We start from the raw sequence: 14,459 nt of genomic DNA on the forward strand, positions 1-14,459 counted from the left end.
CAGCAACACTAAATAAAATCCCAGGCTGTGAGGCAGAAAGAGCAGCAGTCCACAAACCAGAAGCCTGATCCTGCAGCAGGAACCTGGAGCATTTAATCACTTCCTGTCCTGGACCAGGTGCACCTTGTTGAGGGCTGATCAGGTGTAGAAGACATGGGCAGAGGGAGAGTCAGGAGAGGAGAAAGAACACATAACAAATGGCTACAATAACATGCTTGGATCTCAGTGCTGATTGAACTCATGTTAAATCTGTGATGTACAGCTGATGAAGATGGTGTTTAACTGTGTGGAGGAGAAGATGGATGTTGAGCTCATCGCACTCTGCATCAACCTGGCTGCTAACAAGAGTAACGCCCAGGTCATCTGTGAAGGTACGAGCTCCAGAGGAAGGTTTAACACATTATATGGATGTCAACATTTTATCCCATCCTTAAAAAAAATACACTTTGTTCCTCTTGCTTCTTTCGTCTTTCTGCTCTCTAAGGTAACGGTCTGAAGATGCTGATGAAGCGGGCGGTGAAACTGAAGGACGTTCTGCTGATGAAGATGATCAGGAATCTTTCTCAGCACAACGGACCCACCAAGATCCTCTTCTTGGTCAGTATTTAAAAAAAAAACAAGTGCTGCCAAAACTTCAGATAAGCAAAGAGTAGCAGGATAATCTTCTATTCTAGACCATAACTTTGATTTGAAGTCTTCAATGTTTATGATTGATCAGGTTCTCCACAAGTTGTCTGCTGATAACATGAACACACAGACATCATAAACATACTGTAGTAATCATTGTAATCACTCTTTTTCCAGTGATAACAGTTGCTTAAATCCATTATGTTCACTGCATTTAGAACATCAGCGGATCTGTTTAGAAATCATATAAAAGACGCTCTATAACTTCAGTTCTTGCCTCATAATAATCATGTTTAGATGTTTTTATCAGTATGATTAAAAACTGTTCGCAGTATCCTAACGAACCAGCAGACAAATTGAATCTATAGTTAGTTGAATGATGTTTTGCAAGTTTGTCTATAGACGACTAATCTGGGTTGTAGGTGGAAGTAGACAGATTGTCATCACTGCAGTGGCACCTCACCAGTAAACCAGCATATAACACTTATGTATGTGACATATTTCACTTTTGAAGCACTTTTGCCAACAAATGTGTCCAACAGATCCTGTAGAAGCAACTATATGTTGAAAATCAAACACCATTAAGGTTAGAATCTAAAAAACTTCAGAATTTACTTCAGTTTTTTACATCTTTTCTGTTCTGTGGTGTTATCAGCTGCTAACAGTAAATATCAATTTAGTAAGTAAGTAAAAATTTATTTATATAGCACCTTTTTAACACAGGTTACAAAGTGCTTTACAGTGACATTGAGACACAAAGAAAATAGGACACAAAAACCATGAAAGACACATTCAAGAACACATACAGACATCTCACACATACGAACACAGCGAGCATACAGTCATCACCCAGAGCACACACTTGAATTTATGAAATGTTAAAATGTTATGAGAGAGCCATTCTAAAAAAGTAGGTTTTTAGGTGTTTTTTGAAACAATTAACAGATTCAGCTGATCTGATGGAAGTGGGGAGATTGTTCCAAAGTCTGGGTGGGGGGTAGGGTCAGGGGGTAGGGTCAGGGGGTTAGGGTTAGGGAGTTAGTGGGTTAGGGTCAGGGGGTTAGGGAGTTAGGGAGTTAGGGGGTTAGGGTCAGGGTTAGGGTCAGGGTTGGGGGTTAGAGTTAGGGGGTTAGGGTTAGGGTTGAGGGGTTAGGGTCAGGGTTATAGGGTTAGGGAGTTAGGGGGTTAGGGTTAGGGGGTTGGGGTCAGGGTTAGGGGGTTAGGGTTAGGGAGTTAGGGTCAGGGTTGGGGGGTTAGGGTAAGGATCAGGGTTAGGGGGTTAGGGTTAGGGAGTTAGTGGGTTAGGGTTAGGGGGTTAGGGTCAGGGTTGGGGGTTAGGGAGTTAGGGGGACAGGGTTAGGGGGTTAGGGTCAGGGTTAGGGAGTTAGGGGGTTAGGGTCAGGGTTAGGGGGTTGGGGTCGGGGTCAGGGTTAGGGAGTTAGGGGGTTAGGGTCAGGGTTGGGGGGTAAGGGTCAGGGTTAGGGGGTTAGGGTTAGGGTTAGGGTTAGGGGGTTAGGGTTAACAAAAGCACAGTCGCCTTTGGTTTTTAGTTTGGCACGTGGTACGGCCAACAGGTTTTGGTTGGAAGACCTAAGTGACCGCATGGTAGTATACAGGCTTAGTAGCTTGGATATATACGCAGGAGCTAAACCGTGTAAGGCCTTATAAGTGATTAAGAGAATCTTGAAATCAATCCTGAACTTCACTGGCAGCCAATGCAGTGAGGCTAAAACAGGAGTGATGTGGGATCTGCGGCCAGTCCTGGTTAATAGCCTCGCTGCTGCAGCTGAAGACGTGACAGGTCAGCTCAGCTAAGGCAAGTGAAAAGGGAGTTACAGTAATCGAGACGGGGAAAAAAATGAAGGCATGAATGATATGTTCTAGGTCAGAGGCTGACAGTAATGGTCTGATTTTTGCAATGTTCCTAAGTTGAAAAAAAGCAGGATTGAACCATTTTATTGACTTGGTGTTCAAATTTCAATTTAGGGTTATTTAGTCTCTGCTCCATGAAACCTTTCATAAATATCCATTAGACCCTCATGTTTTGATCACATTTGGAGCAACATGCTGACAAAAAGGACTGACTGGGGGCTGCTTCCTGTATCTGTCCTTTCAGCTATGTACCAGGTTTTGATATCTTGTTTTTATAAAGCCTGAGTCACAACCAGTTTCACACTAGTGTTCCAAGACTGAAGAACTTCCACATTCACACAGACTGATCCAGTCACGTCCCTCTGTCTACTGGTAGGATCATGTCGGAGACCTGGCAGCTCAGATCAGTGAGGACGAGGCTGAGGAGTTTGTGATCGAGTGTCTGGGCACGTTGGCCAATCTGACCATCCCAGACCTGGACTGGGCACTGGTGCTCAAAGACTACAACCTGGTGCCCTACCTGAAGGACAGACTCAAACCAGGTGTGTGATCCATCCTGGTTTACATCAGCTGCACAATCAACCTCTTTAGAGTGTTTTGGTTTCATATTATTGCTCTTATAAAGGTAAATTCATAGAAAGAAACAGTAGTGCATCCATACATGGTCCCACCAGGACAACACTGCCGCATTTCTCTCAATTATCCTTTAAACCCAAAAGCCAGGTCTCTCTCATGCCCTGTCTTAACCTCTAACTACTCTCCCTAAATCACACTATCAGTGAAGTGTCACCGGACATGATGATGTGAGGACAGAGGACCCTCATTGAGGTCAGGGCCTCATCTTTACCTTTCAGGACCACTGACCTCCTGACCCTGCCTCCTCCTTTTCTGTCTTCATCAAAGGAGAATTTAAAGTCAATTGTACCATTTTGAGGTTATTTAATTGACACTGATTCATAGTAAAGAGTAAACAATGACCAATACATTCTTAGAAACATACAGTAGACTTTTTCAGTAGAGTCATGTTTCCTGTTAGGATGTTTTAGAAGATCTGTGAAGTTTCTCTGCTCGTTATTTACTCAGCTTTATTCACTTTCTCCTGACGTCAGGTTCTGCTGAGGATGACCTCATCCTGGAAGTGGTGATCATGATCGGTACCGTGTCCATGGATGACTCTTGTGCAGCCATGCTGGCCAAGTCCGGCATCATTCCTGCTCTCATTGAGCTGCTTAACGGTAACGACCAAACACTGCACTGCAGTATTTCTTAAGCTTCGAGTTGGAAAGCAGAGAAAGTTCCAGCCTGGTTTATCGTTGATTCTACACAACTCAAGTTACAGATCTGTTGGTTAATGCTAATAACAGAGAAGAAATGCTTACAACTCAGCTTTTATGTACATATTGCTACGTGACACCTCAATCTGATCTGTTTCAAAAGTTAAACCTTAGCTTACAGTTTGAAGTTGATCCCTGGTCAAAGTTTAAGTCCTAAGTTTTTGAATTGTATTCAAGCTAAGCAAAAGCTAGAAAGAGTTATTAGTTAGAAATGAACAACTCAGTGTTATTCCCACCCTGTTGTTGCTCTGTTAGACTGTTCAGATCCAAGCAATTAAGTTTAATTGTTATCATTACCAATAGGTGGCCAGCATTACAAAAATACGACCCAGGTTATGAAAATTGACCTTTCCGTTAGCAAAATTAATGGAAGAACTGTGACATAATCCACTTGGAAGTCCTTGTGAAATGGTCTAACATCTCTAGCTTCTGTAATATGACATATCTGAGTGAAATGGAAAATGTGAGCAGGGTTCTGAGAGGGATTTGATCAACTGTTCTGGGATTTGATTTGATTGCTACAGAGTGAGCATGACTTAGCGAGGGTGGAGTATCAGAGTAGAAACACAGAGCGCAGTGAAGCTGCCAGGATCTACTTCACTCGAGTATCGATGGCACAGCTGATCTGCCCAAAAGGCGACCCAAGTCTGGACGTTGTCCTGGCAGCCTCGATGCGTTCAGTGTGTTTCTACTGTCAGCAGTTTGAAACGTGAATCCACTTGCTGTACATTTGTAGCTGACGCAGCCGCACCTCCCTCACTTGTGTTGTTAGATCAGGAGAACGAGGGGAAAATAAATTAAAGGTGCAGTGTGTAGGATTTAGTGGCATCTATTAAATAACAAACTGAATACCCCTGCCCCTCCCCCTCCAAGCGTGTAGGAGAACCTACGGTGGCCATGAAAGGCCCTTTCTAGAGTAGAAACATGGCTCCCTCTGTGGATATAAAGGGCTCATTCTAAGGTAACAAAAACACAGGGATTCTTATTTTCAAGTGTTTATACGCTAATTAAAACAAACTTACTCTATGAATATTATATTGCATTTCTGCAAGTTCGTTCCGCTAGATGCCACTAAGTTCTACACACTGCACCTTTAATTTGACATCAAGTGCACTTTGTTTTTACCAACTGATGTCCAAACGCACATCTCCAACTCCATGATATCAGTCTAATAGCTTCTGAGGTCAAGTGTGGTTTAATATAAAGGGAAGGGGTAGCTAGTAGGGGTGTGCCCGAATACAAATACATTATTCGGCAAAGTACAAATAGTGGGTTTTATATTTGTTTCATACAAATATTTTAAAAATTATTTGTTGGGGGTGTTCCCCAGAGATAAAGCTGAGCTACTGACACAAGCAAAGTGCTCCCAAGGGACTCTCCATAACCTGTTGTTCCCCTTCTCCTTTCCACAAAGTTAGGTTGTAAAAAATAGAAAATTAAAAGTGCAAAGCAATAATTGCCTTTTGAAGTTCCTCCCTACATGTTGCACACTGTGCTGTCTCTGTGTTATTATGGGTATATAAATAGGTAGAGGTCTGTCTGCAAGGAGGCGCTTCATGAACACTTATTGTAACACTTTAATTTTCTAAAATTAAAAGTGTAATAAAAACAAAAACAGGATTTTTAAGCCTTTTTCCACTTTCATTCAAATACAAATACAAATAATTTTGCTGCCTCAACAAATACAAATACTGGACATCCCTAGTAGCTAGTCGCCCTATTAACGTTATTGACCAGATAAAGTAATGTATACGCCCCTCAAGTTCAACATGAGTCATCAAAAATATTTTTACATTTTAGTGGAAGAGACAACAGAGGAATTTCAATATCATATATAAATAAAATGATCTGATTTATTAAAGCATTACAGACATAAAAAAAATTGAAGGGATAACATGTTAAAATGAAAACATTTCATCTAAGCTGTTAAATGAAAAACACAAGACATAAAACATAAAACTAAACAATTAAATCCTGAAATCCCAAATTACATCACCACAAATGATGTAAATAAAGACAAACGCCCTCATCAAAACAACTAAGTACAAGAAAAACAAGTTAATGGCTTAAATAAATATATATGAAATGAGTCCTGACCTGACTTCTATATCATTTAGCCTTTTATTTGAATACATCTATTAATAGACACCAAGACATAACAGAACAATTAACACAAGCACACATCATTAAAACTTGGAGAATTCATTTGTCAGTCACTGTTTTTTTTAAATATGAACCGTTATTTTTGCTCGTTTCCACTTCAGCCCAGCAGGAGGACGATGAGTTCGTGTGCCAGATTGTCTACGTCTTCTACCAGATGGTATTTCACAAAGCTACCAGGGACGTCATCATCAAAGACACACGTATCCTTTTGCACATTTATTGCAGACGTTTCTGCCCAATGTGGTGAACATATTCCATCACAGTCGTGGTGAGACGGGACTCTGTTCACTAGTGCGCTCCAGAATTATACTATACTCAGTTTTCAGCATATGTTTCTGTGGTAGCTTGTTGTACCGCCCTGTATGTATCTTTCGTCACTGTTTATTATCATCTGCATCTCCATAGCAACTTCTGTAAGCCCTCGATTTAGGTTTTTTTTTTTTTTTTTTTTTAACCTTCTGGGTATTCAAAGCTGCCTGTAATTGACCACAGTTGTGGTTGGTGGTGGCTTGTGTCAAATTACAAATATGCTCTCTGTCAGCATCTTCTGATTGATGTTTTTCTTTCTGCGTGGAGAATATAACAGGAATTTCTGATTTAAGCTCTGCTGAGGGAGGGAGGGAGAGGCTTTCGACAAGACTCCTGTCTCTTGTCTTGGTCTTTAAATGAAAGAGCGAGAATCGTCACTCCTCCTCCTCCTCCGCAGTTTCACCACATCCCCACATTTCCCACTTTCATTGATTAAAGGATACATCTGGTGATATTCTATGTATTTCTTCTGGTCAACAAATCCAATGAAAAGACAACAATGAACTGATTTACTGACACGTATTGTGTGTGTTTCAAAGATTGATATATCTTATTCCTCTGTGCCGTTGTCCAAAAACTATTAAAAAACGTGTTTATGAGCCTTCCGCCTCTGAAAATAGTCCCCAACAAATGCACCATTTTGTTAAAGTGGCCAGATGTTTTAGGATTACTGAGCCTTTTTTTTAAACATTCATTTGATTTGTTGACAATAAGAAAAATATAGGATTTTTTTTATATAGGCCTTTTTATTTTGACAATCAATCAATGTTTGATTGACTTTTGATTGTCTTTCCTTGAGTCTTGATCCCAGAGGCCCCGGCTTACCTCATCGATCTGATGCACGATAACAACGCAGAGATCTGCAAAGTCTGTGACAACACGCTGGACATCATTGCTGTGAGTACACAGATGCTCTCATGGGCAACATTTCATAACAGTCACTTGAAAGTCTTTTTTTTAAATACTTGAGACGTTTCATCCTGCTGAAGTAGAAATGTTTGCAGAAATGCCAGTAGGAGCTCATAGGAAGCTGTAATGTGATATTGAACTGATAGCTGCTATGTGTGAAATTTAAAGGGTCAGTTCACACAAATGTATATAATAAAAAACCTTTTTTTTAATAATTTTCCTATAAAATTCTCTCTCCAGTCAGATTTAGTTTCATCTGTTTTGTAGATACTGTATCTGTGAGATTTCTGCCTCCACACCAACACAATGCAGGTTAATGTAATTTATTTTTTGGAGCTCACAGCAACATGTCTTTACATAAACAGAGTTCCTGTTACTCACCGATGACAGTTCTTTAATAGGAAGAATAATTATAGTGAGCAGTGCCGACGCACCGCATAAGCAGAGAACGCAGAGCACTTGAGGCCTCAAGTACCAGGAGGGGTCCCCCAAAAATTAAGGTTGATAAATTGTCAAATTGAAAAAATTAGTATAAATATATATAAATTCGTTATGGACAGGCCCACTGTTGTTTTTTTTAATTGTATGTACCCTATCACTCAATTCGGGCAAATTAGATGTTTTTACCCAATATATAAAAAGAGCTGTTTTTGAATGAGACATAATGGCAACAGCGGCTGCTGCACAGACACTATAGCCACACACACACACACACATCGTCGGTGGTATGGAAGTTCTTTAGCGTGAGTGAAGAAGACACAAAGCTTGCAATTTATAATACCTTAAAGTCCGAAATTATTATTATTATTATTTAATTCTTTATAAAGAAAATCAGAATCACCAAAAATCCAGTAAAATTGCAATCAGTGCATCATTAATATTAATATGAAATCACAGCTGTCATTTTTTTTAATGTAGACTTTTTTTAAATTTGTATATCAGCTCTTTTGGCCAGATTGGAGCACTGGAGTCCATCTTGGGACCCGACTCAGGGCCCCCATGACCAGCTATGCTCAGGGCCTCCAAATGGTTAGCAGTGGCCCTGATAGTTAGTAACTCTATAGTGAATCTTCAGATGCAACAAAGCAAGAAGCATGAATAATTAAATACAAAGAAAAAAGCATTATGTGTGCAGATAGGAGGTGTACAGAAGCCAATGTTTGTTTGCAGTCGTCCTTGAAATAATAACGCAGCAAGTCATAAAATGTGAATGTTTTTAAATGTATTTCATTCACAAGATCAGCTCAGGTAAGAGAATCGTTTTCATTTAGGTTTCCATACAAAATATCACATGTTTTGACCTTTTCTAGAGTAGATTTTCTTTCAGTGGCATCACGATCCCCCTCACACACTCAACACCCTCCTCCTCCTCCTCCTCCTCCTCCTCCTCCTCCTGATGCCCCAGAGTCAGATTTGACATTAGCGATTAACTAACCGATGAATTCCTGAATTACTTTGTGACTGACAGGTGTGGTCAGCTCCCAGTCAGTGTGTGATCGCTGCCAGACCTCAGATCAGCGTAATTAGCTGTAGATTACAGCCCGGCTGTGTAGCGGGGGCAAAGGAAGTGTTTCATTGAAATTATCAGTGAGACCTATTAAGCTGTGAACCACATGAAAGGCAGCCGGTGGGCTCTGGAGTGTGTCAGTGGCTGGACAAGCAGAGGTGAGAGAGAAAGCAGAGCCGCGGACACAAACACACACACACACACACACACAATCATTACTCCTGGACTGCATGCAGTCCTTTTGGCAGCACACGCCTTAACTGTGCAGTCCTGAAATGTTCGTCTTTGATCAGTGTGGCCCCGTGCATGTACAAACACACACAAACGCACACACACATGGCTTCGCGGGGAACTTTGTAGATGCTCCAAGTGGGACAGAGGCCTGATTCACAGTGATATTCTTAGCCCGGCCATATTTCCAGAGGAATATTTTTGAAAAGATCCCAAAAACTGTCATGCACCTCCTGACTCCTGCTGTAATGAGCTCATCCTGTCATGACCTCAGCTGCTAATAACTGATCGGTCATATTAAACTAATTTAAGGAACTAATTGCACAGTCAATACCTGAGTCACGGCGCTGCTTTAGCCTCTGGTGACAAAACGTGTCACCCCAGGGGCGGAGCACCTCCGTGTGACGGTCAATGGGCCCGTTTGAGTCCGGGGGCTCTCGGGTTGGCTGTCTGTCGGTGCCCACGGGGGGCTCTGCTTTGCGTCTGGATGATTAATCTCTCGTGCCGGGACGTCACAGCCTCAAAAGCCGCCTTTATCGCTCCCCTTCAGCTCCTGCAGAGAAAAGAAAACAGAGCTCTGTGGTTGTCCTCCAGCGGCAGGACAGGCGGAGGTTTTTATTAGCTGTAGTGAAGAGGATACACAGTCATACACTCATGTACCTGCACGCATACTTCCCCCCTCATTCCCTTAACGGTACGGGTTCATAATTTTTCAAGTCTGTCAGGAGCTCAAATGAACATCCACATTTTTCAAAGTTAGTCTTTTTAGTGCCAAAGTCCCTCTTTTTGTTACTATACTTGCACCGCAGCTCAACAAGGAAACACTGTCTGAGGGAATTTTACACTAATAAGACTTAACTTGGATATCTACTTGGTTTGACTAACTCAGACAGATGAAGCTTCATATTAGCTTCAGATAAACTTTTAAATACATTTTACTCAAAACGAGGACTGTGGATTTTGGCCCCCATCACTTATTATGTGAGTGCAATCTGAGATGGATCTTTAGGGTGATGATCAGTATAGAGAAGACGCTTCAAACTCACATAGGAAGTTTCTAACTGTTTCTAACTGTGATTTTGTTTAATTCAGGGCTGATAGTTCGCTTCTCTCTTTGCATCATGTTTCAGGTAATGTCTCATGTTTGTCCCATCTTCGTTCCTGTGTAGCACGAGTGGATGATGGTTTGATGGTCATTACATGTTAACAGGATAAAACGATCTCATTGTTACTGAGAAATTATGCTTTGTACGTCATTTTGGCAGATGGCTAAAAATACTGAGGTACCTTGGCTGTTGTTGCCATGGAGAAGTAGCCAGTCAGAGGTGCTTATTAGAGTGGTAGCAAAGTCAAAAGGTTTTGTCGTTGTTGATGTAAAGAGAACATGACGCCATAGTTACTGAAATCATCTAAAATATACCCAGAAATAAAAAGTGAACTGATTTAAACTGCAGAATCCATCTGCTGCTAATGGTGCACATAACAGAATTTTAAGCTCTGTGATTGGCTGTTTCTTGACAGGATGCACCTTGGGAATTGTAGTTAACTTCTACCTTCAACAGTCTTAAACCTTTGACTTTGGAAAAAAAAAAAGAACCGTATATTTTCTAACACAGTTGTTCATCTTTTATGATGCTGATTCAACCATGTTGATCCAAACTGTAGAAGAGTTCCAACTGTGAGTCATGTAACATTATCTTTAGGAAAAAATTAACGAGACTTTTACTTCCAGAAAGTCTGAAACAGCTCTTCCCACCTCACAACAAAAACAAGCGATCCCAAAATTTGCAAAAGAAATTACAAGGGAACCAGTGTGATCACACTAAAAGACTCTCTGTCCAGCAGAATTACAAATAATCCAGATGTGGTGTGTGGTGGTCTTTGAGTATGTTTGAAATTGTGAAATAGTTCTTTAACCAGAAGTCCGGGTTTGTTAGTAGTTATGTGTTATGAAGACACTTTAAATAAGAGCATCTGCCAACTGCTCAGAACACAGATGGACCTGCAGCTGTATTTATTGCTGTCGTATGGATTCGTTCACAAATCTCTCTGTTTTTCTGTCTTAACCTCCATGTTTCTCCAGGAGTATGATGAGGAGTGGGGCAAGAAGATCCAGAATGAAAAGTTCCGCTGGTACAACGGCCAGTGGCTGGAGATGGTGGAGAACCGTCAGCTGGACGAAGCAGGAACGCCCTTCCTGTACGGCGAGGATGCAGAATCCTTCATCGGGAATGGAGACATCCTGGAGAGACCAGACCTCTTCTACAGCGCAGGTATAGAGGACATTATAGTCTAAACGCTCTTCTTCTCTGTCTTTCTGAGAGTGAAGATGTTCAGGTTGATTATCAACTTCATGTGTATTATGTACAGAGCTGGAGTCAGAACTTAACCTAGCTTAGCATAAAGACTAGAAGCAGGGAAAACAGGCAACCTGGGTCTGTCCAACATGAATAATTAACACCACTAAACATATCTTATATGTTTTACCTGCACAAATTAAAGTGTGTTTGTATTATTCTGTGCAGATGGGATCATCAGTCCTGACTTCTACACCGACTTCCAGAACGGAGAACTGGGACAGACTGGATTCATGGGCAGGTGAGCACTACGTTTATCTTGGAAAGGAGTTCAGTGGTGATTTGTTGAATCTGAATCTAGTATTAAATCAGCTTATTGGATATATCAAATCCACTTAAGTTCAGCTTTCAGTATCTGTAAGTCACTAAAGTTATGAATGACTGAAACTCAGATATTTATAATCATTTTTTGAAGGCAGAAACAGTTTTGAGTTCACAACCTGCAGCTCCAACCTGTATCTGTAGCAGGAACCTACAACCTTTCTTTATAACACCTCTTTATACTGAGCAACTTGTTCCAAACATGAGAGTTCCTCATTCAGAACTGATAAATTGATTAGCTTAAAATATTGATATAAGCATGAAAGTTTAAAGGTTTCTCACCAGAACACATTTTGTGTATCCTTGAGGTTTTTATTGCAAAATAACAGGAACAGTTCAGATCCACAGATCATTACATAATCAGTCGGTTACAAAAATACACAGAGACAGAGAGAAAAGCAAATGTAGCCAATTAAATTGTTCATACTTTATTTTTTTTTAATTTGGTTTTACAAACACAGAAAAATAACAACAGATAATGACAGTAATGACGTGACATAGAACGTGGCTTACAAAAACAAAACAAACAAAGAAGTAGACAAATAAATAAAAGTTATAAAGTAACTTTGTATACACAAATCTGACTGAATGGATACAAAGAAATCGTTAAGGTTGTAGGCGAAGAAACCTCATGGTGACAAATGCATCTAAGTCTTAACTGGTGTTGATTCTTACATCACACATTGGCTGCAGAAGATGAAGAAAAGTTTAAAGAGTTTAAGGAGCAGTAGGTTTTCTCTGACATAAACTAAGAAAGGATTCCATATTTTATAAAATTTATTCATGGAACCTCTCAAAGAATATTTTATTTTCTATAATTTAATGAAAAACAGTAGGTCATGAACCCATTGTGTAAAACTGGGTGGAAAGGTATCTTTCCATTTTAAAAGAATCAACCTTCGGGCAAGAAACTCCGCTTTTGAAAGGGAAAACGACAAATAAGACTCAAATACTTTGGTATTTTTGCCAGCTTTCAGCGATCGTTGCTGTGTTTCTTGGTACATTAATGTCAGCAGCTGTTGATCAGCTGAGTAGTGAAAAAAAAGTGACGACAGGATGTGAATCACATCATGCAAGGTATAAACAAACTAAACTAAACAGGAACCCGCTCCTAAAAAACATTGCTCCATAGCGTTTTGTGTAATTGGGAGGTTCTAATATCAGAAACTGATGTAAACTCATCAGCTGATCAAACTTGTTTATCCAACTTGTTGAATTGTAGTGAAGTCATGATAGAGAAATGTTCACACTTGTGGTCCGTTATTATGATTCACCCACGTGTTAGTGTTAGTTTATGCATAGTTGGCTAACGCTAGCTAAACTGTTATTGTTTGTAACTAAACCAGTTAAGTGTTAAAGTTATTCTGGCATTTTTAGCTGCATTAACACCATCCTCTCGACTGGAGTAGAAACAACATCACTCCTGTTTTAGCCTCACAAGATTCTCTTAATCACTTAGAAGGCCTTACACAGTTTAGCTCCTGCATATATATCCGAGCTACTAAGCCCGTATGCTACCATGAGGTCACTTAGGTCTTCCAACCAAAAACTGTTGGCCGTACCACGTGCCAAACTAAAAACCAAAGGCAACTGTGCTTTTGTTAACCCTAACCCCCCAACCCCCTAACCCTAACCCCCTGACCCTAATCCTAACCCAAGCCCTAACACTAATCCTAACCCTAGCCCTAATCCTAACCCTAACCCTAGCCCCAACCCTAACCCCCCAACCCTAACCCCCTAACCCTAATCCTAACCCTAGCCCTAATCCTAACCCTAACCCCCTAACCCTAATCCTAACCCAAGCCCAGACCCTAACTCCCACCCAGACTTTGGAACAATCTCCCCACTTCCATCAGATCATCTGAATCTGTTGACTGTTTCAAAAAACATCGAAAAACCTACTTTTTTTTTTTAGAATGGCTCTCTCATAACATTTCATAAATTCAAGTGTGTGCTCTGGGTGATGACTGTATGCTTGCTGTGTTCGTATGTGTGAGATGTCTGTATGTGTTCTTGAATGTGTCTTTCATGGTGTTTGTGTCCTTTTTTCTTTGTGTCCAAATGTCACTGTAAAACACTTTGTAACCTGTGTTAAAAAAGGTGCTATATAAATAAAGTTTTACCTACTTACTTATTTTCAGGCAGCAGGAGAAAAAACAGACAGATTGTAAACAGATTTGTGATCTGGCCAACGGAGACGAATATATGTGACTAATGAAAGTGTCTTAAATCTCATCGTGAGACACTTGAAACGACAAGTGATAATCAGTGTCGGCTGTAAACGAGAATCCTGCTTTTCGCTAATTAAAGAGTAAAGACTGTTAAAAAGATATTTGTTAGTCTTGGAGCTAAAGCCAACCTGGGACAGGATCCAGAATGAACCCAACCCTGCCCTCCTGCACTCAGACACACAAACATGATCGTGAATGTGAGTATGTGATGGAGGCTGTCAGCAGGGCAGGTTGTCTTTGTCGGGAAACGCTGGCCGTGTCAGAGAGGAAACACTAAACTGTGAGTGTTTACCTTTCAGTGTCCCAGAGTCTCAGCGGGCTCGTCCAACCGGGCCAGCGCTGCCCTCGCACATTGTTATTCTGAATCACTATTCGCTGATGTGTGTTATTGAACCAAGCCGGGCCTTGAGTCAACAACCCCTTCAGCAATCCCAGAAGGCATTGCTCCACCCTCAACAGCAATACTCCAGCTTTTGAGAACAAACACACTCTCTGGCTGTCTCGGTGTCTCCATGTTCTCTCTCTCTCTCTATCGTCCTCTCTCTTACAGTCTGCATGTTTCTGTCTCTCGTATATTCCTCTGTGGCTCCGATATATA

At 40.8% G+C, this 14,459-nt stretch overlaps 1 protein-coding gene across 3 annotated transcripts in view; it reads left to right on the forward strand.

Moving 5' to 3' along the window:
• The window catches only part of kifap3a (kinesin-associated protein 3a), a 45,211-nt gene that overhangs the window by 18,670 nt on the left and 12,082 nt on the right, over window positions 1–14,459 (forward strand). For all 3 annotated transcript variants that reach the window (XM_044360656.1, XM_044360657.1, XM_044360658.1), the window contains exons 12-19: window positions 263–371; window positions 485–597; window positions 2,876–3,041; window positions 3,609–3,734; window positions 6,098–6,196; window positions 7,117–7,202; window positions 11,036–11,225; window positions 11,478–11,550. In XM_044360656.1, coding sequence (XP_044216591.1) covers window positions 263–371; window positions 485–597; window positions 2,876–3,041; window positions 3,609–3,734; window positions 6,098–6,196; window positions 7,117–7,202; window positions 11,036–11,225; window positions 11,478–11,550 — 962 coding nt within the window. The remainder of the gene's footprint in view (window positions 1–262; window positions 372–484; window positions 598–2,875; window positions 3,042–3,608; window positions 3,735–6,097; window positions 6,197–7,116; window positions 7,203–11,035; window positions 11,226–11,477; window positions 11,551–14,459) is intronic.

Source organism: Thunnus albacares, chromosome 9 (genome assembly GCF_914725855.1).
Source record: "Thunnus albacares chromosome 9, fThuAlb1.1, whole genome shotgun sequence".
Taxonomy (NCBI): domain Eukaryota; kingdom Metazoa; phylum Chordata; class Actinopteri; order Scombriformes; family Scombridae; genus Thunnus; species Thunnus albacares.